This window comes from Bemisia tabaci, unplaced genomic scaffold (assembly GCF_918797505.1).
Source record: "Bemisia tabaci unplaced genomic scaffold, PGI_BMITA_v3".
Classification (NCBI taxonomy): domain Eukaryota; kingdom Metazoa; phylum Arthropoda; class Insecta; order Hemiptera; family Aleyrodidae; genus Bemisia; species Bemisia tabaci.
The window spans coordinates 43,413-70,689 of NW_027311754.1; the positions used below are offsets into that span (position 1 = coordinate 43,413).

The window sequence follows — 27,277 nt, forward strand, 5'->3', positions numbered from 1 at the left end:
AGCCAAATTTCCTTAGATTATCAAAATACGTAATTTTGGGGACACTTGCGAATATTTTTCTTACAATTTTTCAGAGACTTTCATTCGGAATTCATCAAACGGATCGATTTAGATGTTTCCAGGAATGGAAACCAGGGCCGGATTTAGGGGGTGACCACATGGGCCGCGGCCCATGGCGGCTTTAGGGGGCGGCAAATCTTGAAATTTTTTAAATGTAGGTATAAAAAAATCGGATTCAGAAAAAAAAATACAAACGAGAAAAGGCAACAAAATCTCTCATTTCCTGAGAGTATAGTCGTTTCTAATTTTGTCGTCTTTCGGTGATGCAAGAGACAGCACAGCACCTTTAATTGGTCGAGTTAAGAGAGGAACCAAACACACAATTACGCCTGGAACGACGCGGCGCAGAGAACAATGATGACGAGGACTTGAGATGAAAAGGAGAAGCCCCCGGCGCGGCGGTCGGCATGTAACAAATATTAGCGCCTACAAGACAGCATGAATACTTCACGCATTGCGTCAAATACAGTGCGTTCAGCAGCGGTCGGCGCGGCGTGAAACGCGTAGCGCCTACAAGACTGCATGGATACTTCACGCATTGCGTCAAATGCAGTGCGTTCAGCAGCGGTCGGCGTGAAACGCATAGCGCCTACAAGACTGAAGGAATACTTCAAGTGATCAGCGCGGCGCGGCGGCGGAATTTAACCATCTATGGCAATAGCGTTACGAATTCGTAACAACTTATTTTCAGGGTTTTTAAAAAAATTGAGTCTCTCTCCTGTGCCTTAATTTTGCAAAATTTCATTAGTTTTTTCTTTTTTTGAAAAATTGATTCCCTTAACTTTAGAATTTTGAAAAAAAATTTGGTACTCTCTTTTTTTTATGCAAACTACAAAATAGATTAGTGTCCCCTAAAATCTGAGATTCAAAATTAATTCATGCCATAGAGGGTTAAAATTATTAAACCGCATTTATGTTTGTTCTTTCATAATTTTTTCGTTCATGTCTTAGAGATGGAAGGCCTTGCTCACACAGAGGTAGGTTTACGAAACTTAACCTTCGCGCAAAGTTCCGTGAGATCATTCCCTTTTTTCTCTCTTTTTCTAAAGAAATCATAAGGTTGAAAAATTCCAATGACGCGGAGAGCTAGGTAACAGTTTTCTATGTTCTTCATGCACTATCTACTGACGTGTATCGCGTAATTTAAAACGCGTTTGTAAGTATACCATTCGATTTTGCAAGATTGTTGGTTTTCTTGCCAATTTTTTTTTCTTCTCCTTTTTTAAACTTTGCAGACGAATCTACCGATTCCTGCGAATAACAGTTAAATTGGGCATGCACAATGGGAAGCAAGAATAAGTATTCTAAACTTCTGTCAAAATATTAACTACGTTTTCTCAAAACATTACATCCGAAGGACTTCGGTGATAGTCAAACCTGCCGGGCTAAGGAAAAACGCCATTTATACAATCGCACGTTGCCAGATTTCCCCTCTTAAATTTTGAAGTTTTAAGAAATATTATATGAGTATTTCTACTTTAAATTTTTCGATGCTTCAGATCATATTGCGAAGGGAATTTGCTGGAAACTTGAACGAAAAGTGTTCATAAATTTTAATCAAAAAGTTATGCTTTATCTGAGGAAATTTGACAACGTGCGAAGGTTCATAAGGGGTTCTTCCTTACCATGGCAAAAAAGCTAATGCATCTTTTTTTCTATATACCATAGCAAAACACGCATTGGGTGAACGTTGAAATTCCAGCGACTTTCTCCTGGTATCTTTACTCGAATGAAAGAGAGCAGGGAACTGCACAAATAAATTTCATTTACTGACAAGTGAAAATTCGTTTTCCATGCAATTTCAGCAGTTTTCCAGGGGCTGCGTATGCAACCTGAAAATTCGATAGGAGACTTTGTGATACGCATGATTCTTTTTTTTTCTAAAATTTAAAAAATAAGATTTTACGGCTTTAATGCGCGTTTCACTGCATACTGAATTAATTGTAAAATTTTTAAAAAAAATCGTGAAATTTCATTGCTTTTTTTTAAATAAAGAAAATATTTTTTTTAAAAAAGAAAAATTACTGACATTTCCTTCAGAAAAAAGCCAAAAATAGGAAAAAAATAGAAATTCCCTGACGGACGGAAATAATAATTCCCTGACAAAAAGGGATTATATTCCTAATATTTCGACACGGCTGAGCGGATTAGATGTAAGTAAGAATCCTTTCATGTTTCAGGAGAATAATGTAATATAAATAGAGAAAAATATATGATACCTAAACTTATGACAGATATTTTTGCCTCATTTTTGAAATTTAAAAGACACCAGGCGAAATTCTGGTAGAAATTTTGGTATAGATTTCATTTTTTTGAAACTTGATTCATCATCACTTTCGACGACAAAAAAAAAAAAAAAAATCAGTGTTTTTCGATTTCCCTGACACGAAAATCGCTTGCAAAATAAAATTCCCTGACACCAATTTTTTTACGTTTTCTTTCATTTCTCTGACACAAAATAAATTCCCTGACATTTCCTGGTAACTAGACACCCTGGAGTTTCATGAAATTTTGCATCTCTGGAAGCGAGGGAACGCAACTATATTCGAGTAGGTAGTAATTAGAGGAAACATTCAATCAAATTTTAAAAATAACGTTTATTTTAAAAATAATGATAAAACGATCTAACAATTTTAAAAGACATAATACAGAGAAAAACATCACGTGAGCACGGAGAAGTGAACTTGGGCTGACGCTCATACGCAACAGAGTTTTTTGGGCTAAGTTTTGAAAAATAAATTAAAATAATTATAAAACTAAATGGAAATTATAACTTTTGAGACGATCGGGAAATCAGCCACGGAATATTTCAGGAATGTTACGATTTGAGTTTCAGAAAAACAGCATATGAGGACTTATATGAAACAATGGCGGATGTGAAAAATTACCTTTTCGAACTTTCGAAGAGACTTTTTTGGCATCAAGAGAATTTTCAGAAAATACCTGAGATGTGATCTTCGAGAGCTGTACATGAAGTCAGAGCCAAACATACAACATTTTTGTATGACCAAAACAGTTTTTTGAGCGTTTTTCTAAAAGGAATTTTTTTACATCAGCCATTGTTACATATAAAGCCTCATATGTTAATGTTTCATGATTGAGTACAGGCACAAGATATGTATGTTACGATGTATTCACACGGAGTAAAAATCTTGATTGGAGCCACACCGTTGCAACCCGGTTTGGTGCGTTAACCAACGGCGAGGTGTGAATGATGGATACTCGGCAGCTATGGTAAAGAAACTATTATTATTAAGGTGTTCGTTGCGAATACCCTGTTTATCGATCCTTTCCCATGGGTTTAAATGGCAGATCAATCGATATATCGCAAAGCACGTCACGTGATCACGTCACTGGTTACGTGTGTCAAAAACGGACACGGAGCTCGATGACTGGCACGAGGAAAAATCACAATCTCCATAAATTTTCCTCTTCACCATATCAAATTAGAATAAAAAAAGGTATCGATCAGTCAGTAAGGCAACTAGTAATCAGCAGTGGTGTGGCGTGGTTTGCGATAGATCGATTGATCTGACATTTACACCTGTGCAAAAGGATCGATAAGCAAGGTGTCCGCAACGAACACCTTAATAATCGATTCTTTACCATAGCTTCAAATGGAAAAACACCGATAATCGATCATTCACTCGTTACTGGTAATCAGAGTTAAAAACAAGGAGGATTGAAGCTGCATTTACATGTAAAAGGTAAAAGTGATCAAATAACTAAGTGCAGTAAGTACGTTAAAATAGATCAATTTATATATACAGTAAAATAAAATAGCGGTGTGGTAAAACTCGACCGATACCTGATTTGATAAAAACAAGATTTGAAAATTCTACAAAAAAGAAACCGGTTGAACGAATTACTGACTATATGAAGTTGAGTTCACATATCCATGCTCATTCGTAATCACAATTAAAAGCAAACGAAAAACTCTAAATACATGAATAAATGTACGGATGAATTACTGAATGAGTAAAGAAATCGATAAAATTACCCAGGTACAAGAGTGAAAACCACGTCAAACCGTAAAACTAATAAAAAACGATAAAGCTTTACAATGCCATACACGAAAAACCGCACTAATAATTAAAATACTGCTTACTTATACGATACAGATCTTTGTAAGATTTTTAGGAATGTAAATCAAGCATTTTCAGGAAATTAGGAATGTTCGCCTACTTCTCTTCTCACGTGACAATTTTGACGATGGAAATGTGATAAGAGAGAGGGAGACAAAACTGACTGCTTTGTCAGAACTTTTTTAATATCATGCCTAAATTTAGAATAAAAAGAACAGAATGTTACAAAGTAGGCAAATGACTCTATACAATTAATAGGTTTTTTTCTTTGCAATTGAAATACATGGACAGGGGAAAGAAGGAAAAAATGAATAATACATTAGAAAGACATTACAGTGAAGGCACAAGTACCTAATGAAATAACTGGACGGGATTTGGTGTGATAAAAATCTTAAAGTCGTGGCCTCATGGCTCCTTACAATAAATGAAGATTCATGAGGCTAATTAACATTCTCAACTCAGTAAAACTCACTGCCTAAGTATGTTGGATTTGAATGAAAAAATAAAAACTTCCCTACACAAGGAAGCACTAGCTTAATGTTTCAACTCGGAAGGGAAGGCGGCAACATGGAAGTTGACAAAACCTTCCAAGCTCACTAGAACTTCATCAACTAGAGATCAGTACTGTCTCACTTTAGTGGAATGAAAATAAAAAAATGGCGCATCCAATAAACAGAGACCACAGTAATTTCGTTTTGGTGAAAATAAGCCAGTTTAGCGAGGCTGCTAATAACACAAAATTACCGATGAGAGCTAAGAGCAACGCGGTAAGAAATTCTTTTTCACTCAGTGCATCATGCAATACATTTTTTTATTAAGTTGAACACAGACAAAGGCACGTGAGAGCGGTTGAACAGTTTTACTAAACACATAAAACTTTGAAGATTGTATCCGCTGATTTAAATTATGATAAGTCGCACTGAAAAAAATAAAGAGGCAATACGAGTGGTTGATAAGCGCAACGATTTTCGATTCCGAGAACTGGTTAATGGTTATGGTCGAAAATTGCAATAATCGGACGAAAAAGGACAGGTTTTTTTGCAAGAAAAAGTTCGATACTTTTTTCTCAGACAATTTCCTATTTTTATTTCTTCGAATCAAGGTTTTTCCTATGCTTCTTTTAAACTAGGCGTGGAGCGGGTTCGTTATTGTTAAACTCAAAAGGTGAATTTTCGCAAATGGGTATGATTAAAGCGTTTAACTTACTGGCAACCTCTATCACAACAAAACGAAAATTTCCTTCGGGCGATGGTGCACCTACAACATTTGGACTGCATTTTGCAATTTGGAACTATAAATTCTGGCTCTTGTGGAAAAACACTTATGTGCATAGAGAAACTAATGGCACATGCGTTGTTTTTAAACCGGGCTAGAATTTATAGTTCCTAATTGCAGAATGTAGTCCATTCGGTTTTCATGCTGGCAGCATTGACGACCAAATTAAAAATTCTCGACCCACTTCCCGAGGTGGGTTGAGAGGTGGGATGCAAACGTTGACAAAAACTCATCTATGAACTGAATTTAAGAGTTCTTGACTTCAGCAGAGCGTTTTTCTCCATTGCTTGGCAACCCTGCCGATCTGGTTGAAAAAGTCGACCGAAAATCCTCTCGCAAAAATTCGCCCGAAATCAGCCGATATATACGACACTAGTTCAACCACAAACGGATCCTGCGCGGCAAATCGTATCAAGATAAAGCGATCGTAATCACGACACATTCTGGTCTCTGATTTCCCGAACCAGGCCATTTCCTGAGCGGAAACTTGACCTAAAATGTTCCCTCTCCTACAGGAAAGGTTCCGTCCAATATTTAATCGTCGGCCCTCCGTTGATGGAGGTGGCCGTGGAGCAGCGTTGGAAGAGCCCGACGTTATTGGACTTGTTAACGTTGTTGACTTTATTCCTATGCTTCACATCTTTGGGCTTCATCACGTGCTTATGGTTGCTGAACATCCGACTCGGAGTCATGATGGACTTCTGACTCAGACCCGTCGCCTCGAGGAAGTTCTCGTAGGTTGCGCCCCCGGTTCCATCTTCCGGCGGATTGCCCAAAACTTCGGCACCCTCCGCCGAGATCCGCGAGCTGTCCGACGTGGACTTGTTGCTGTCCACCGACTCCATATCGCAATCCTCCAGACAAAACTCCTCGAAGTTCTGCGACAGATCCATCTCTTTGGCGAGCTCCTTCGTCTTCGGGGAGACTTTGGTGATGTTCTCGAACTTCTTCACCATCTGGGACACGCTGGACGGCACCTGCTTGTCGCTTTTCGGCGAGTGGTACATGTTCGGTAACAAGTTCAGGAGGTCCGATTTGCTCTCGTTGCTGTTCGTCAGATCCTCCAGGAGCTTATCGGCGCAGAGCTGTTCCCACGGCTGCTCCTCCTTCGTCGAGTTGTCGTTGCTCCCGGGCTGGTAGTGCGACGTCATCAGCTCGTCGACGTAGTCGTCGTCGTGGCCGGAGAGCGCCGAGTTGGATATGACGTAGAGCTCGTCGTTGGGCGAGGGCGGTTTCGGGAACGGGGAGTCGGGGTTGTTGATGGCCTCCAAGACCGAGCTGATCTTTTCGTTGTGCTCGATCCTGATGGGCTGGGCCAGCTTCTGGCCTCCCGGCTCCGGCGAGGTTATGAACGGGTTCGTGCTGATCGAGGAGTTGAACGAGATTTTCGGCTTGCTCTTCAGGAGACACTGCGGTTTCGGCGGTAGAGCCGGTGGCAGTTTCACACTCTTGCAGTTCGACATGATTCTCGGAGGGGTAAAGAGCTTCGACTGAAGCGGGTAGAGGAATTTCTCATCGTTGGATTTGAAGGAGGGTGAAGTTTTGAAAATCGGCTCCGAGTTTTGAGTCTGTCTCGGGCTTGAGCTGGGCTTCAACGACTCTTGACTCGCCTGCCTCTGCTCTTGTAGATTATCTCTAGCCTCCAGGTAATCTTCCTCGTCTCGGAGGAGTATTTGGTTGACGCACTTGAGGACTGGGTTGTTCTGGTAGTACTCGTCGATCCGGTCGTTCTCCGACCCGATTTTCACCTCTTGGATGAGGGTCCTCGGCGATTGGCTGATCTTGAACGGGGTCGGCGGCTCGAGGATCCCCGGAGACTCCGGGACGATCGTCCGGTCTCCCGAGTCGATCGAGTCGTTGGGCTCCACGTTGCTCTTGATGAGGTCGAAGCTGTTGATCTCGTTCTTGAACTCGACGTCGCTGTCGCTCCTCGACGAGGCGTTGCCGAAGGACTCGAGCGAGTTTTGGTTGAACTCGTACGAGTCGAAGTTGTCCATGATGTTGGAGTCGTTCGGGAAATAGATACAGTCCGTGTCGAAAGTCACGCGGGGCTTCTTATGGTCTTCGTGCGGGTCGTTTTTCGTCGGCGAGACTATGATGGAAGTTATGAGGTCGGGCTTCGTGTCGAAGAACTTCTTGGCGTCGGTCGTGTCGAAGAACTTCTTAGCGTCGGTCGTGTCGTTGTCGAGCCTCAGCTCCGTGGGTGGAGCCGGGAGGGGCGACGTCTGAGACTCTACGCTGATCCGTTGGGTACCGCACGGGACTTTCTCGCTCGATGCGCCGGCTCTGCGGAGCCTTTCGATCTCCCGCTGCTGCTCGGCGATGACGTTGTCCTTCTCGAGGAGTTGCTGTCGTATCGCCCGCTGCTCCCGCCGGAGCCGGGCCTCGAGGTTGTACAGCGATCGTAAGACACCCGAAAGTTGCCGGTCGCGGAGCTGCTTCTCCGCCTGTGCCTCTTTCTCTTTGTCTTGCATCTTCTTCACGAGGGCGCTGATGATCTGATGGCACCGGATCGTCTGTCGACGGAGGCTCATCCGGGCGGAAATCAGCTCCTCCTCCAGGCTCCGCTCCATGCTCATCTGCAACAGAAATACAAAACGACGTCAGTTAATTAGTTGAGTTGAACGAGGGGACATGGCACTGAAAAAAAGTTTCCACTAGGGGGTGAAGTCAGATCTGATAAAAGCAAATTTTTCTTAAAATGTTTTTAGATGCGGTTACCTACACTCACCCTTCACCCAACTCAGTGGTTGTGTGTGCCCCCCCCCCCACCCCCCCCTCGTCATCGTCATTAATCGTCAGGCATTTATGCTTGCTTCGGTATTTCTAATACTCATACAGCATCCCCCTACTCGAGGTTAGGCGGTGTATAAACACCCCGTGCGTTCTAGGCTCAGGAGCCGATAGTTCCAGGTGCTGGAGCCGATAGTTCCAGGTGCTGGAGCAGTAGTTTTGTCTGTTTTGAGTGCTAGACCCGGAACATTTGGCCTCTGAGCCCAGAACGCGGACGGTATGTCCATGTAGCCTGTAAGTACGTATTCCACGGCCGGAGTTTCCTTTTTCAGTGTGAAGGAACAACAAATATTTGCCGAAAAACGTTGTCGGGAGGGTGCTTCTGCCGACTCTCATTGCTCATTAGCTATGGACAAGGGAGAAAAAGAAATACAGCGCGATCCTATTGGTTGAAACGGGTGGTTGTTATAGACTAGCTGGAAAATGATGGACTAACTATTAGGTGTCGCGTGGGTTACCTTCAGTTAGTCTATTATCTTCTTCTTCCATTGCAATCACCAGTTTCTACCAAAAAGATAGCTTATTTTTCCCTATGTATTCTTTGTCTAGGTATAGCTTTTTACAATTTAAATAATTAGCCCACAGGAGTCAAAAAAATCCTGAGACGCCCTGTTTCCCGCTATCCGATGATTTTTCTACGAGATTTAATTACTCAATATATTCTCGAAAGTATTCTTACTTTCCATCAATTCTCCCTTTATGCAGATTTTACCTACCTACGTAATATTCGTGGAAAACCGACATCTTCTCATAAAGATTCCTCTAATAATCCGATGCGCTTCACATTTACTACAATTTGGGTTTTGATGGAGAAGTTTGGGATTAGGCCTGTTTCTTCTATTCACGGCAGCCACCATTTTTGTCACATTATTTGAGCTTACTTTTGGACCCATTGAAAGCAAAAGAGGATAAATTTTCTTCAAAGACAGCCTGCTGATCTTTATTACGTACTATAAAGTAGCTGCGCCGCGTGAAAAAAACACACAGTTGCATGGCATTTTAGCAGAGCGGAAGCTGAGTTTTTCGTGGGTAACAATTTACGATGAAAAATCCAAAAAGTTCATTAAAAGTAAAAAAGACATATTGCGCCGCATCGCTTGAAAACTAGTTCACTGCTAGTTCGCCTTCAAATTTGGCGATGCAACCCAACCCTATGCCGAAGTTAATCAAGTTGCATCCACCGATTAGCTGTATTCTGCCATTCTAAGGAAAAACGCTGTATGAACATTTGAACTTTACGAAACATCTTTCGATGAGATAATATTTTTAAGGAAAGTAATAAATATTTTTCTGTGAAAGTTTCAGATCATTTACATCAAATTCCGAACAAACTTCTCCGTAAAATCGGAGAAAAATAGTAATACATTTCCTTCAAAATCTATGTTTTTTCAAGGCAAATGGCAACAGACAAAAGATCATACATATGGCGTTTCTCCTTAGCAAAGCAGCACAAATTTCATGCATAAATTACAAATCCTCCTCCTCGCGGTTCAACATGAGCATAGGCGCCTACAAACCTGACGGGATACTTCACGCGTTGCGCAATGCGTGAAGTGTCCCGTTAGGTTTGTAGGCGCCAGTGCGCGTTCTGCACTGCTAACACGCCGCTCCGCACTGTGTTAGGCTCTTATATTTAAACTCGCGGAGTCAGCGTTTTTCAACTCATGATTTTGAAATTTTTGCACTCTCTGCATTGATTATTTCCTTTTAAACTGATGAAAAAGAAATATGTACTACTGGAAAATATAATGTGTTTTTTGTAAATATAATAGTCGTTCCGTGTCAAATTTAACGATTTCCAAAGTATTCAAATTTATTATTTTATGTTTTGGGCTTTTACTGTGCTGCAGCGTGGTGTAAGCGCATCTAAACTCTCAAAATTGGACGTATTTGACTCAAGAAGGTCGATGTGCAAATAAGTTAAAAACAAAAAATTGCGTGCTTCTTAGTTTTCCTCCTCTTTTATTAATTTTTGTATGGTTTTTTTCATTACAACTACGGCTCATTGAGATTCATATCGATGCCATTGCTTGGAAAAGGTTTTACAAATATTTACCACGTTTTAAAAATGTAAATGTTTTTAAAATGAAGTAATGAATTTCATTAAAAAAAAAAAGAATATGCATTGAAGGCATATTTTATACCGGAAAATTCAAGGATAGAAATGAAACCGAGTATTTACCAAAGAAAATTTGAAAAGATGAATCAAAAGAAGAAATTAACATTTCATTTAAAATATGAGTTACGATAACAACACTTCATTATCTCTTAATTTCCTCATTTCGATATTGTCAATATAATTTTACACACGGACTAAAATATGACGCTTGAATTTGATTTTAGTGGACTTTAAATTTGTGGACTTAACTTAGTGGACGTTTAAGTAATGGACTTAACAATAGTGTGGACGAAAAGTCTGTGGACGTAAAAAAATTGGACATAAAGTCCGTATACCGATCGACATCGATACATTCTCGCTTGTTTGATGTATCAAATACGATCCATACAAGCATTTTAATATAACAATAGCTTTAAAAAAGGGATATCCGAGTCAAGAGGGAATGTTTCCAACCTACCAGAACGATACAAGGCAAAACTTTCACAGAAAAAACAGCCAAGTAATGAAAAAAAAAAACCAAATTTCTCATGGAAAGCATTGCCTATAGTATCTTTAAAACTCTCCCAGAATCCCTCAGGATACTACACTGGAAAAAAAAACCACATTGGATCTAGAGTCCAGACTCTTGAAAACATTGACAAGAAAAAATACTCTTGATTCAATCGGATTTCTGCTTGAATCAAAACGAGATCCGCTTCAATTAAGAGGCTTGGTTCTCGATTTAAGCTAGATTCTGACTGAATCAAAAGTACTTTTTCTTGTCGATGTTTTTAAGAGTCTGGACTCTAGATCCAATGTGTGTGTGTTTTTTTTTTTTTTTCCAGTATACTGAAAAATGAGGGATCGAAAAACTTTGGTATTGCTCTGAAAGAAACACTTATAAACTGTCCTGAATAGACATCTAAAGACTTTATAGAACGATCTTTCAAAACCAGATAATCGAACCTCTTTTGTAATATGATTAATTTTATTTACATTTTTCTCCAAGATATGTACAATGTAAATACTATATTCCTTTACAATGTAAATATGACGTGTATCTAGCCTCAAAAAGGCTCCAGTATAAATAAAACATTTTCAATTTCTCCTCCTGCAAAAATTCGGCTCATTTCTCGCATATCGTAGGAGCACGGATGTAGAGTCCCTTTATATTGAGAGTCAAGACAACACCCCTCATGGAGTCACAAACGGGAATAAAGATTACAGAAATTGAACGTTCTTTGTAATCTTTGATCGGCCTATTCTTAAATTCCTATCTCCGTTCCTTCTCTCGTTCCGTTTGTTCCTTGCCGAACCCGTGATTCCCTGGTCCATTCCAGATTATAATCTTTGCAATCGGTGAAAATGTAATCTTTATTCCCGTTTGTGACACTGTGAAGGCCTAAAATACGGGAACCAATCAGAAATGGATTCACATTGTCTTGACTCTCACGGGATAAAGGGACTTGATAAAGGGACTCTACACGGATGGGGTCTCTCACGATATGCGAATACGCAGGACTCGTGTGTATGTGTGAGTGTGTGGGAGTGAGAGTGACGCAAGTTTCCGGTTCGTCCGGTCCGTGACACCCGCGCCGCGCCACGGTTCGGCTTTCCATTCAATCAACTCGAGCAGACTCGGTCTCGTGTCCTCCGTGCGACGCTTTTTCGCCGAAATAATGGGCGCGATAGGCGATAGGCGCCAGACAAAAACAACCCGCATTCGGCTCCGGAAAAAACGAAGGAAAAAACAACGAGCGACCCAAGTCGACCGTGACATTGCCGAGCTCCGAGACTCCGACACATGCAATCAGGCCCGTCTACTTGTTCTCTAAGGACACCGGCTGGCTGGTTGTTAAAATTGATAGACAAAGCTATGGACAAAGAGGACAAAAAGGATACGGAGGGATTCTATTGGTGGAAGCGGGTGGTCGCAATAGACAAAGAAAGTAAATAGTAGACTAACTAACGGAAACCTATGAGAAACCCCTGAAGGTTAGTCCATCATTTTCTCCCTTTTAGTCTATAGGAACCAACCATTTCATCCAGTAGGATCGCTCCATACTCCTTATGCCTTCTTTGTCTATCGCGTTATCTATCAATTTTAACAATCAGCCCGCGGGGCTTTTTGGTGTTCATCGTATTTTCCGGATTTCGAATTTCTTGTGTATTCCTTGATTTACCCTTCACTAAAAAAAAATTTTCCTTAGGATATGTAACTTTAGGATATTTTGACTTAAAGCGTCGTATTTTGTCGACAAAATTTGGTTTTCTGGCGTTAAATCCAATTGTCTTTAGTTGAAGCAACGTTGTTTTGCAATCGTTGAGTTTAAGTTTAAAAAGCGATAGCAAAACAACGTTTCTTTAGTTAAAAAAAATCAAACTTTGCCGGTAAGAAACGAAGCTTTAAGTCAGAATAATGTATCAAGAAGAAATTTTTTTCGGTGTTTGAATTTTCCGCAGGTGTGCGCGGAAGTATTAAAGACAAGATCCTGTCCAGACGACGGAAATGATCAACTTTTGCCTGTCACTGCTTTTACATGATTCCTATCATTTCTGAATTTTTAAATTCCCTGACTTTTCTCTGACCAGAAATTCCGGACTAGTAGACACTCTGGCTCAAAAGATATCGAGATTGAGAGGCATCGACTTTAACCTTCATTGTGTTTTTCCCTTGTTTTTAGAGAGACCTCAAAATTTATTAAAAGCGGGGCCTGGTATAGACTAATGAACAGACCAAATTTGAGGAACTTCCAGGAGTAGTGCAAAATAAAGTTTTCACGACAAGCTACTTAATAAGTATTGCTGAAGAAATGATACATCGTGCTGAAATTCCGACTTCACCCTGATTTTTCTGGCCCTGGAGCCCTCTATTTTGTCGAATAAAATCCTCAAAATAAAAGCAATCCTTAATTTACTTTAATTAAGACTCGGTATTGATCTCGTCCCTTGCGCTCAGGCTGCAAGTGTGAGTTCTCTGGGTTAGCTCTCCATTATTACGACCTCAGTTATATTCTGTTTACACTGTCACTATGGCAACAGACAGGGTCAAGAGCTAATATGATGCCTCCGATTGGATCTTGCATGCTCGCTGTTCTAACCTTGAATTTGTCAGTTGAAAGTTTGAGGGGTAGGTGCTCGCTGACGAGAGGGTTCGGGCTGGAATGGAAAGTAGATTGTGAGGATGAAAATATGAAGTGGTTCGGGATTAGATCTAAAGATCCCGGATATAGCTTCTTTAAGTAAAAAAGAGATATACTTATGGCGTACAATGATGTCTACTAAAACCGGCTGGCAAAACAACAGTCCCTTTTCAGTATTTTCGCATACAATTCAGTGCCTCCTCAACACAAAACACACGGTGTCTACTAAAACAGGCTGGCAAAAAGTCAGTGCTGTTTCAGTACCTTTTCAGTACATTGCAAAGAAATACAGTGCTTCCTCAACAGAGAAATTCAGTACTCCATTTGACAAAATTTGGAAATTTTCGCTCGAATTGTAACAAAAATGACGTGAATACAAAATTTCATTGGTGGCTTGAAGATTAACTGACTGCAAAATCGTGATCTTACAGGCAAATACTCCTCTAATAAGAATCTACGCGCAGGCTGAGTTTGCTACTTTTCAGATTTTATTAAAAAACACGCATGGTATGAAGAAAAAAAATTCCGGACCTTCTTGCGGAATTTTCGCATTTTTCAGTACTTCTAAACCGCCCTTAAAAATCAGTAATATTTCCAGATTAGTAGACATCATGAAAACAGAACTCCCCTACGGGACGTAACATAAAAAAAGCTAGCATGTTCAGAATTGTTAAATCCAAAGTTCCTCTTAGAGCTTTTTACCTAATGGAAGAAAAATATGAAAACACTCACGAATTGAAGATTTCTAAACGACCCTGGGCCACCATGTCTTACCTGAAACAAACAGAAAAAAATCTTTAATTTTATGCTTTCATTTACATTTTATACCTGATGTTTTTATGAAAATATATTCTCTCCTTACCGAAGAGATGAGAAAATGAAAATTATATAGTTCAGTGTCAGTTCCATCACCGCTAGTTAAGATAATCACCCATCCTCTGTCCCTCCAGGCCACACGTGATAAGAAAGTGCGGCGCGAGATCTCCAAGTGCATAACGTCGCAGGCAAATAGTAAAATCAGGCATTTTGTCAAATGTCTAGGGAAACAGTCAAATTATATTCTTCCTTAGAGTGGGATTGGTTTTTTTCCCAAGTTCAGATAAAATAAATACATTGCTCCTGTAAGAGAGAATTTTTTGTAAAAGTGTGCATTAAACTATAGTGTTTTGGACGATTTTCAGCTGCTGAGAGAACATTTATCTAAAGATTTTCAGCATATCATAGAGTACAGAATTTTTAAATTTTAACATCTAAATATATAAGAAGCATTTGAAGAGGAAGAAACAGAGGGTTCGTAGATTTGATGAGTTATTTTTCTCAAAATAATGAGAATTCGTGAGCTCTTCGCCTTAAATTGGCAAAAGTTCGTAAACTAACAAAATTTGACTGTATGTCGAGGCATTTGATAAAATGCCTGATAGGAATAATTGCATCGTGTCGTGCGAAAACCGCTAATGCCCATTTTTTCAGCTTTAAGTTTTTTTAATGTAAATAATATAATACTTTTCAAGCGTTGCAAACAGGAAAGTGGTACCAATACTAGTTTAGGGATTTAGGATAACCCTAAATCAAGCACTAACCCCACTTTCATAGTTGCATTTAACTCTGAAAAGTACTATCAACCCAAAAAAGCTCAAGATTGGAACTACGGACATAAGCGGTTTTCGTGCGACACGATTCAATTGCCTACAACACATAGATACTGACCTCCAGTTAATTTACGAGGTTTTACTGTGTTCTACAGTGGCGTGATGTGCTTCGCTATGAATCGATTGATCTACCATTTAAACCTTTGATTTTTCAATTGATTCATTTCTAGGATACGACGATTTCAATGGTCAACTTGCTTTGTTATACATAGATTGCATTGCATTTTGCAAAGAGGAACCAAGATCATTCCAATGTCGCTACGATTGTGCAACTTGGTTCACCTTACAAATATAAACTGATCATTTAAGCAATACTCATCTTTCCTGTCAATAAAATATACATTCATAACGAATATTACCTTAGTAAATTCAATTTTTTGCGTGATTTCAGTAATCGTATTGCACAGAATGTCAATGGGCCTGTTGCAAACTTTTGCTAGAGCAAAAATAAGAGTTGTTTCTTGTAGATAATGCCTCAAAAGTCACGATGAGCGCATCGGCAAAGTCTGAAATGCACTCATAACTTCACAATCTGCGTAAGAAATTTGCGTTTTTTAAGCTTCCCGCTTCAAAAACGATACTACGGCAAGGTGAACATTTTGTTAGAGGAGTCGCTCCATCGTCGGCGATATTCATCATGGCCGACGCTTGCGCGCAGTTCCGCGCGTAATTCGAGGAGAGTTCAAGGTCAATCAATTCGGGCGTGGAAAATATGAACGTTAACACACCGATTGTTATCTGGTCTAATCCAGTTCAGGTGTTATCTCGTCCCATCAAACGTGTTTTGGCGGATTGGCGTCGGCCATGATGATTATTGCCGACGATGGAACGACTCCTCTTACAAAATGTTCACCTGTGCCGTAGTATCGTTTTTGAAGCGGGAAGCTCAAAAAACCGCAAATTTCTTACGCAGACTGTGAAGTTATGAGTGCATTTCAGACTTTGCCGATGCGCTCATCGTGATTTTTGAGGCATTATCTATAAGAAACAACTCTTATTTTTGCTCTAGCAAAAGTTTGCAACAGGCCCATTGTATAATCTTAGCAACGTTGAAATGCTCTTGGTTCCTTTTTGCAAAATGCAATCCGATTGATCTACCATTTAAACCTATGATTTTTAAATTGATTCATTTCTATGATAAGACAATATCAATGGCCAAGCTGCTGAGGTTGGAGGTTGGGCATTTTCCTTGGGCAACGTCGCGAAAATCCTTGGATTCCAGGCTAGCGCGGCAATGGTCCGTCGGCGGGGCCTGGGCGCTTTCACCGGGCATTTCCCTCCAGCTGCGACGACAACGTCGACAACAACGACGACGACGACGTGTAATAACGAGCGAAAATGTTGACGGCTCGTCCCCGCGCGTCTTGGATAAGTGACGAATGTTACGCGTCCGTCAATGAAAGTTGCGTTTAATTTCCCTTCCTCCCCCTCCCCGCCCCCCCGCCCTCCCGGATCTCGTAACGAGCCGACACGCTTCCACAGAGGCGACAACAGCCACCAGCTCCAGGCTCAGCCTCGGCCAATAGGCTCGTGTTTTTTGTCGTGCACACAAGAAAAACGCCGTATGAACCTTCAGACGCAGCCAGATTTTCTTCACTAAAAGCCAAATTTACTAGTAAAATTTTGAATATTTTTCCCCAAAATGTTCGAAAAGTTTGTACGCAATTGAATCTAAAATATCTGAAAATTTCAAGGGAAAATATGCACGAATGTCGTCACAAATGCATGTTTTATCAAGGGCAATGTGGCAACTTTCGAAAGTTCATACGGCGTTATTCCTCAGCACGGCAGTATTTCTGTCGTGCAGAGGAAAACTAGTGTCCTGAAGCGCTTCACCTTATTGGCTATGAGGACTTATCTGTAACAATAGCGGATGTGAAAAATTACCTTTTCGAAACACATTAAAAAAACTGTTTTGGCATCGAGAAAATTTTGAGAAAATACTTGAGATGTGATCTTTGAGATCTGTACATTATGCCAGAGCCAAACATATTAAATTTTTGTGTGAACAAAACAGTTTTTTAAGCGTGTTTCGAAAACGTAATTTTTCACATCCGCTTTTGTTACAGATAAGTCCTCATATACTTATCCTTTTTCCAGACATGGTTGGAATATAAGTTCCCAGGCCCCAATTTCTAGATAGTTTGACGGTTATTTAGATATTTAACTTGTACAGTATATTCATATTTCGAACAATTACACATTTTGCAAATTACCAAAAGTAGGTATCAATTCTCCTGTATTTTAAAACCTGACTAGAGCTCATCAAGCTTTTCCAATGAATCCTCGAGGGCTTTAAACTATAAATGTATCAATGGGTCCTTCTCAATTTTGTTGAGTAGGAAAATTTCCAGATAGTAATCGGAAAATGAGTGCTGGAAAACAAAATAAAAACTGTACTTGGAACTAGAATTTTCCAGAAGCTTCGTGCTTGCATCCCTGCAGTCTGCGCCTGTCAAGAACGTGCGACACGTGTAGGTTTCCATAATTTGAAAGATGAAATAGTTTAGCTATCCAGCCAAGGCACAAAGAAAACGGTCAATTGACAGCGTCATATCATTACATGAGCCCGCATAATAATTTCAGCTGGGTCTCACTTCCCCCTTCCTCTATCATAAAAAGAACGGGTGTCAATGGGGGTTTGCAACTTAGCACTTACGGGACTTTCTCCTTCTTGAGCGAAATGAACATTCCGTTGCGCTCGTGAAGCACCAGGCCTCGGCGGAAAGTATTACATATTTTTCGTTATAATAAACTTCAACAACTAAAAAGCAAATAAAAGTAGACACGATTACTTTCAAAGTCAGATGTATCACTTTTTAACGCGGCCGCACTGTCCAACGCGATGCAGCGCTCTTTACGTCGAGTAAGTTTTTTCACGACATCAGCGAAATCTTTTCAAGTTCCGTCCTTTAAACACCGTCTCTAGAGCTTCCTCATCGAAGGAAGATTCCTTGTCGGTAAGGTGTCTTTTAAAGTTTTAAGGACCACTCGCTAAAAGCACGATTAAAGATGCATAAACATCGCGACGTCAGGGTTCAGATTGGATCGTTAGTCGTTACTTACAGGACAAAGTGAGACCCGATTGGCTAATCTTGAAATTGTAGATCAGCGAGGACAATCAGAATTGTTAGGCTGCAGGGATCTAGAAAATGATTTGCTTTCACCTAAGTTAGCTGCCAATTTTCCTTACAAAAAACGACCCACTTGATCGCTTTCATCACAAAAGCCGATTAAATTAACAGTTTTCTTCGCAAAAACTGATGCGCTTGATAATTTTCTTCACAAAAATTGAAAAAAGAAAAGGGAGGAAAGAAATAGAGAAATAAACAAAATACAAACATTGACTACTTTCGCAAAAAAGCGCTAGAGCGCCCTCATTTTCTGGACCCCCTTGAGGTCGACGTTTCAAAAGATCGATTTTTTAGACCAGACCCTTGAAACGAATAACGTACCTCTAAGGGAAGAGTACGGACAAGTTGAAATATGGAGGTCTCATGGCCCAAAACGGCAGCCAACCTTCTAACACAAAAAATGTCACTGCAAATCTTCAGATTCCATTATAAAACCAAGATGGCCAAAAATGTTTATGATTGACCGTCCTTCCGCAAAATGAGTAAATTTATGCTAAAACTAAGTTAAATACGTGCTTTACAAATATGGAGTACATAGAGTCGTAATGTAAATTGGAGAGCTGGCGCCATGTTCTGCTCGACGAGTTCCGAGCCCGGTGTGCGGGTCACTTTTTCGATACATATTCGACCCAAAATGGCGGTGTGGAATACGTAGTAATTCCATGGCCGGGTCCCCGTGTATCGCAAAAAATCGATTATACACGGAGAAAAAAACTTCGTGCGTGGGACCCGAAGTTTAGGTCGTATGGATCTCTGAAGTTTTCAGATTGAGCATCTGAACACTTAAGGTCCAGCTGCTGAGGTTCGGATCATACATCTGAAACTTCAGTTCTTACACTTGAAGTACTTCGGTTTTCACATCCGAAAAACTTCGGTTCTCACATCCGAAGAACTTCGGTTCTTACATCTGAAGTACTTCAGGTGTAAGAACTGAAGTTTCAGATGTGTGGTCCGAACCTCGGCAGCTAGACCTAAAGTGTTCAGATGCTCAATCCGAAAACTTCAGAGATCCATGTGACCTAAACTTCGGGTCCCACGCACGAAGTTTTTTTCTCCGTGTATATCGAAAAAGTGACCCGGCGCCGCACAGGGGTCTCGAAATGCGGGACCTGAAAATTGCTTAAGTGGCGCCAGCTCTTCCACTTACATTACGACTCTATGCACTCTATGATTACAAACGAAGGGTCGTAACAATGGGCTTGCTGCGAACTTCAGCTACAGCAGAAGGAAGAGAAAGAAAATTTCTCATAAGCGCATTGGGAAAGTCCGGCGTACATTCCTGACGTCACAGTCTGAGAAAGCAATATGCGTTTTTTAAAGCTTCCCACCTCAAAACTATAGTACGGCACAGGTGAAAATTTCGTAAGAGGGGTCGTTCCATACAACCCTTGCTTACTGGGATGCAACACAGTATTCAACATGACTGACGCTTCCCTGCCTGCGCTAATCGTGAGGAAGCACCGTGTACTTTACCAACGCAAGGAAAATGTAAATATTAACACGCCAGTTGATAAAGTTTCATCTCATCGCGCGTATTTAGACGGGTTGACGTCGGCCATGTTGAATATTGCACAGCATTCTAGTGTGCGAGGGTTGGATGGAGCAAATCCTGAATGGGATCCCCTCTTCTCAGCGTTCTACAGCCAACTATAGACAGGGATTTAATGTCCTTAGACAACAGGGCGATAGTGACATCCATGCTCCAGATTTCAAATTCTCAGGGATTAAGGCCGAGTAGAATCTGTTTCTGCAGATCCACACGTCAGTTCCGTGGAAATTTTTCGCCACCACCGGGGTTCGAACCCGGGACCTATTGGTCTAGCGTCAGACGCGCTGACCGCTAGGCCAACCTCCAAGATTAGCGACCAAGATGCAGGGTTGCCACAGAATTTGGAGAATGAAATTCCCTGACATTTCCCTGATTTCCCTGCCTCTGGTGAAATTTCCTGACATTTGAAGATATGGCAAATGGTTAAGAAGACATAATTGAAAATAGTTTTCAGGCATACTTTGTAGTTCGAAACCTCAAACCCATTATAGAAAGCAAATGAAGAAGATTTAACAAATTTTCCGTGACATTTTCGTCATATTCCCTGACATTTCCGGTTTTCCCGGACTTTTTCAAATTCCCTGATTTCCTGACACATTTTGGTGAAATTCCCTGACATTTGAAGATATGGCAAATGGTTGAGAAGACATAATTGAAATAGTTTTCAGGCATACTTTGTAGTCGAAACCTCAAACCCATTATAGAAAGCAAATAAAGAAGATTTAACAAATTTTTCCTGACATTTTCGTCATATTCGCTGACATTTCCGGTTTTCCTGACTTTAAAATTCCCTGACATTCCTGATTTCCCTGACACAGTTTGGTGAAATTCCCTGACAATTGAAGATATGGCAAATGGTTAAGAATACATAATTGAAAATAGTTTTTAGGCATAATTTGTAGTTCGAAACCTCAAACCCATTATAGAAAGCAAATAAAGAAGATTTAACAAATTTTCCCTGACATTTTCGACATTTCGTCATATTCCCTGACATTTTCGTCATTTTCCCTGACATTTTCGTCATTTTCCCTAGGACATATCCCAGTTTTCCCTGAATTTTTTATATTCCCTGACATTTGCGTCATTTTCCCGGACATTTCCCGGTTTTCCCTGACTGTGGCAACCCTGAAGCTGGCAACGCTCTCCCGATTGAGGTTCTGCGGTGCATACTCTCTGGATAAAGGTTCTGCGGCGGAGCCCGGTCTCGAGCGAGAGCGTGGCGGCGGGCTCGGCGATCCCGATCCGGTCTCGGATGAAGGTCATCGGTCATCGATGAGCTCCGGGACGACGACCCGGCTGGACCACGAGGGGCGACCCACCGGGCGACCCACCGGGCAACGTCGCCGAGGAATACGTGTTTCTGGGTCAGGGAGTCCGACTCCACCGAGGAGGGCCCCCGCGCTCGGGCCCCGGCCCCGGCTCTTGCCGAAACCATGCCCACGGCGCCGCACCGTGGTCCGTGGGCCCCCCGACAACCGGAACTAGAAACGCCACCGCTGAGGCCCTTTCCTCTTACCCGACGAGCCCACCGTCCCAGAGAGATGGTCGTTCCTTAAACAGCTCCTTTCCTCAGCAGAGGGATCATTGTTCAAATTGGTAGACAAAGCGATAGACAAAGAAGACAGAAAGGGTATGGAGGGATCTTATTGGTGGAAGTGGGTGGTTGCAATGAACAAAGGAGGTAGGTAATAGACCAGCTAACGGCAACCCATGAGATACCCTGTAGTTAGTCCATCGTTTTTTCCTTCACTGGAAAAAAAACACATTGGATCTAGAGTCCAGACTCTTAAAAACATCGACAAGGAAAAATACTCTTGATTCAATGGGATTTTTGCTTAAATCAAGAACCAAGCCCCATAATTTGAGCGGATTTCCTTTTGATTTAAGAAGCAAAAATCTGATTGAGTCAAGAGTATTTTTTCTTGTCATTGTCTTCAAGAGTCTGGACTCTAGATCCAATGTGGTTTTTTTTCCAGTGTTTAGTCCATGAGAACCACCCGTTTTGCATTGTCTATCAATTTCAACAATCAGCCGGCAGGATGATTATTGAAATTGATGGACAAAGCTGTAGATAAAGGAGATATAGGAAATATAAAGCGATCCTATTGGTTGAAACGGGTAGTTCCTATAGACTAAGGGAGAAAATTATGGACTAACTAGAGGGTCTCTCGTGGGTTGTCGTTAGTAAGTCTATTACCTATCTCCTTTGTCCATGGAAACCACCCACTTCCACCAGTAGGATCCCTCCATATCCTTTTGGTCTTCTTTGTCTACAGCTTTGTCTATAAATTTCAACAATCAGCCAGCCAGTGTCCTTAGAGAACAAGTAGAAAACATAAAAAACCTTGTACCTAAACTCTAAAAAATTGGGTACCTGCCTAAGCATTTGATAAGACGCCTGATTTGACTATTTGCCTACACCTTCAGGGCTCCAGGGTACCCTCTCTACCTCTTTACTGTACCCACAAAAAGGACGCTAAACATTTCTTAAAATGCGCTTAGGTTTTAGAGCGGTTAAAATCAAGCCCTTGAACTTACTTCTGCAAGAAAAGTTCATCATCTAACCCCCCTTAGAAAGTGAACCAAAGCGCGGGGGAAAGATCCATTAAAAAACACGCATGGTATGAAGGAAAAAATTCCGAACCTTCTTGCTGAATTTCCGCACTTTTTCAGTACTCCCGGACTGTCCTTAAAAAATCAGTACTATTTCCGGACTTTGCGGACTGGTAGACACCCTGTACCTGCACTTACGGCTCTTTTCGCTTTCACGGGGGAGTGTCCGTACTGTCTGATTCTAGGTTAGCCTAGTTCAGACTTGGGCTGCGTCCGGGACCATGGTGCGGCACGACGCCCAACGCGGTGGCTCAACGTTGGATGCACGACGACGGCGGTGGCGGCGTCGCGGCGCTGCACCTCGGACTCGACCACGAATCACGACGGCTAATAGTCGGCCAGAACAATGGCTCCGGAGCCTGGATCCCAGATCCCAGATCTCGAGAGCTCACCGACAAATTGCCAACTATATCCCACAACCGCTTCCAACTTGCACGACACTCGCGATGGGTCAGTTGCGCTGGTCTCAAACTCGCGTTTTCATGTTTGATTCGCGTAGATGGGCTAAAAATGATAAGATCCGTCCAAACCGTAAATTTCTACGTTCAATATTAACCGAGATATCGCGCTTGGAACAATTCGGTTTAAGATGTCATCTACCGCGGTAGTAAAACCCTTTGTTTCTTCAACCGTGCTTCATCCAAGTTTCACTTTAAGTAACCCGGTGCATCACTGATCATGGAAGAAACCAAGGGTGTCTCTACCGCGGTGGATGACGTCATGAACAGAATTTTTCAGGGCATACCAAAATAGTATATAAATATTGTGGTACAACGATGGCGAATTAGGCGTAAAAGGGGCGCTGGCGCTGCGCTAGAAGCATGCCGCCGATGGGGTGTTAGATTGCGATGTTCTAAAATGTTCGCTCCCAATTTAATTTTTTGAAACGATATCACTGGATAATATGATTGAGAGATTTTCCCAGAGTTATTCAAATAGGGGAAAAGAAAAATTTCACAGAATTTACGAAGTGTAAAGAGGATGAGACACCCTTCACGGAGTCAAAATGAGACAGAAAATAAAAGATGTGGCCTCGCACGCACGTAGCGTAACGTGGTTTTATCGTGGATACTCTTCGTTTACCGATCTGCCATGTTAGGTAAAAACACCGTATAAAGCATTCTGATGTTGCCAAATTTCTTCTTTGAAAAGAATTATTTCTGAAGGAAGTTATGAATATTTTTCCTTGAAATTTTCAGGGTTTGTAGATCAAATTACAAACGAAATCCTCTGAAAAATCGGAGGAGATACAGTCATAAATTTCCCTGAAAATTCGTGATTCGTCGAGGGAAATTCGACAACGCTTGATGGCTCATACGTTGTTCTTACTCAGCGCGACAGTGATGGCCTTACGAGTTCTGCTAAAGCCTCAAATGGCGCAACCGATCAGCGTCGGACACCGAAATGGTCATAGCCTCTCTATACGGCACGCTGAGCCCCGCCATTGTGAGATCGCTGTTATATTTCTTTTCATCCGGACCTTGAGACCTCGATTAACGGAAATGCAGGGGACCACTCCGATCGTTGCATTCCGTACTGCAACTGCAACTACGAGATGTCACAGAAGCTATTAGTGCTGTACCGCGATATCCATCGGAAAGCGATGCATCAATTTACTCTCGGTGCGGCGTAGCATCCAGAGAGCAGGATAGCTACTGTCATTTTTAAATCCAGTTCTATGTACTTTTAACCACGGAGTCTACCAGTTATAAAAAACAAAAATTGGGGACTTTGGGAGAGTTTTAGGGGTGTTTTTTCAAAAAAAAATCCGGGACTTTTTTCTCCGAAATAGTAAGAGAAAGGGAGCTAGTTAGAGCGTTAAAAGGCGTATTTTATACGACTATCAAGCATCACTTCAGTTTTTCTATTCCTGGTTATACCGCGCCACCGTGGCCGGCGGGAAAATTTGAAAATGCCGGTGTTCAGGACGATTTTTGTTATTTTCTGGGGGCCTGAATAAGAGAATTGGGGACTTCCGGGGATATAGGGGACATCCTTTCAAAATCGGAGATAATCGGGGACATTGGGGACTTGTGAGGACCGGTAGACACCCTGGTACGGCGAATCCCTGCAGTGAGGTCAGGACTATGGGCTCATTCTTGAAAATTATAGTTTTTACGATTTTTTTCGGCAATCCGAAAAATTAAGGGTTAGGACTTGGACATTCTTTCACCTTGAAAAAAGTAGTGTGCGGCTTCTTGGAGTTTCCTCGAAAACTATTATTTCGAGCAAGGAGGGTTTCCGCACGAGCTGATGGGAAAATTAGAGTGATAACGCTAGGTCATCGCCGATGGAAGGACTATTATGGATGTGTCGGCGGAGCTGAGCCGCTCGCGATCTCATGACTGATTACGAGCAGAGAGCTCTTGAATCAGACCGACGCGAATCAGCGGAACAATCAATTTCACTTTCAAAGATCACGCAATACGCCGTAATGAATATGAAAAATCCAAACAAGCCGGGAGATACCTCGTAAGTGCCTTCACCTCCCATTGTCTAAAACCCAGCGCTCCGGCTTCACCGGGCGCCACGTGCAAGATGCGCGGAAAAATTAGGCTTCGGCGCCCAAAAACTCGGAGTGAGTGCTCTACCGTGCTAAGGATAAGGAATAACGCCGTATGAGCCTACAGACGTTGCCATATTTTCTTTAATAGAAAACGAATTTACGGGGAAAAAATTGGAAATTTTTCTTCAAATTTACAGACAATTTTCTTTGCAAATGAGGCACTGGATGCGAAAAGGGCACTTTTCGATTGCAGTGTTTTAGAATTTCTGTCGCGAATTAACCCCTTGCAATGGAGAAGAATTCAATGGGTGATTTTTTCAGAATTTTTTCCACAGAAAATTGTAGAATTATATGGGATATTCAACAACATTTTTAATGAAATGGATGCATTCACTTTCCTTACAATGAATGAAATATTAGATGAGACTCTGAGACACTGCAACCGAGAAGTGCCCTTTTTGCATTCAGTCCCTCAATTTAAACTTAATGATCTGAAAATTTCAAGGTAAAATGCGCGTAACCTTCCTCTAAAATAATTACTTTATTCGGAGACATTTGGTACCTCTCGAATGTTCATACGGCGTATTTCCTTCCCACGGCAGTACTGGTCAAACGTTGCGCCAAAAAAAAGTTGGACGCGACTTCCTGCGAATTCTTCATCAAGTAGTCATAGATCCTCCAAATATTTTACGCTACATTGCCAAAAAAACGATTTTTTCATGCTTTGAAGTTACAAATTTTCCGCGGGTAAATCCTGCTCCCAGTAGACCCTCTGTTCTTGTCAGGCGCACAGAAAGTGCTTAATCACGCGTCCGCGTGGGTTCAATTTAAGTTGGTCCCCTTTAATTGGTGCTTACGGACACGCAAGAAGTCCTCATATACACTGGAAAAAAAACACATTGGATCTGGAGTCCAGACTCTTAAAAACATCGACAAGAAAAAGTACTCTTGATTCAATCGGATTTTTGCTTAAATCAAGAACCAAGCCTCTTAATTTGAGCGGATTTCCTTTTGATTAAAGCAAAAATCTGATTGAATCAAGAGTACTTTTTCTTGTCGATGTTTTGAAGAGTTTGGACTCTAGATCCAATGTGTTTTTTTTCCCAGTCAGTGTATTTATTCTCCTTCTCTTCGATCCTATGCTCCTTTAAACGTTGCAAGGAACGTCGAATGAGTGAATTATCTTTGAGAAGGGGGAAAAAAGTTTCCTGGAATCTCTACTTCGTTTTGGAGACGTCTTGTGTGGATGTGCGGCGCGGCCGCCGATGACGTCACCATCCGTCTGCGCAGGAATGGGCCCGGACCTGATTCCGATATCCGATTGGCTCGGGGCGGCCGCCGGCGTCTAATAACATGTCGTTCGGCGACCTATTCTGCCGTGCTAAGTAAAAACGCCGTATGAGCATTGGAATGTTGCGAAATTTCTCCATTAAAATTATTTATTTTCGAAGAAAAATATGACACTTCCCTTTAAATTTTCAGACTTTTCATGCCAAATTAAATACGAACGAGATCCTTTGAAAAGTCGGAAGGGAAAGATCCACAAATTTTCGCGGCCAGAGTTGCCACCAAAACTTGAAAATGAAAGTGTCTGACATTTTCCTGATTTCCCTCACTGTTGGAGGAATTCCCTGACAATGAAGATATGCCAGATGCGGCCAAAAAGACGGTTAAAAGTAGCTTTCAGACTAAATTTGTCGTTCGAAACGTCAATCTAGATAGCAAATGGACCGCGTTAAACAGAAAGGAACCAAGCCACATCATCTATTGCCATTTAATCGGGCAATTTAATTTTTTACATGAAAACGGTTGTGCGGATTTTTTTGCAAATTTCTATGAATTTTCTCCATGATACAAAGCAAATTCCTTAAAATTTTCAAAGGAATCCGCACAAACGTTCTCTCTAAAAAATCAAATTTCCCGGTTAAATTTGACAATAGCTGATGTGGCTTGGTTCCTTTCTGTTTAACGCGGTCCAAATAAAGGTGCTTATCAATTTTTCACTGACATTTCCAGGTTTTCCCTGTGACTTTTTAAAATTCCCTGAAATTTTACGGTATCCCAGGGAATACCGGGATTGCAACCCTGTTTGTTGAGTTTCGGAGCTTATTTCCGAGAAAACCAGTGGGACCACCATCCTCCTCACAAAATTTAAAACAGAAATCGGTACTTAAACCGCAAATTTCCGACACACGTAAGAGCTCCAATAGAGCCTTAGCCTGGCGATGCCCCAGAAACGGAATCCTGGATAGGACGCGACGTCGGACGTCGGGTATGCGAGCAAGAACGTGACGTCGAGTGCGATACGCGAACGGAGGAAAGCCGGGCAATACGGATCTCGGCTGGATTTCGTTACGGGAGCTGCGGCCCGA

The 27,277-nt window shown here is 41.5% G+C and overlaps 1 protein-coding gene across 1 annotated transcript in view; it reads right to left on the minus strand.

Annotated features, from left to right (window-relative positions):
• Nucleotides 1–2,637: 2,637 nt before the first annotated feature.
• Nucleotides 2,638–27,277, minus strand: part of LOC109031841 (uncharacterized) — a 47,629-nt gene continuing 22,989 nt past the window's right edge. Inside the window, exon 2 of the mRNA XM_019043626.2 lies at nt 2,638–7,999. Coding sequence (XP_018899171.2) covers nt 5,930–7,999 — 2,070 coding nt within the window. The 3' untranslated portion in view covers nt 2,638–5,929. The remainder of the gene's footprint in view (nt 8,000–27,277) is intronic.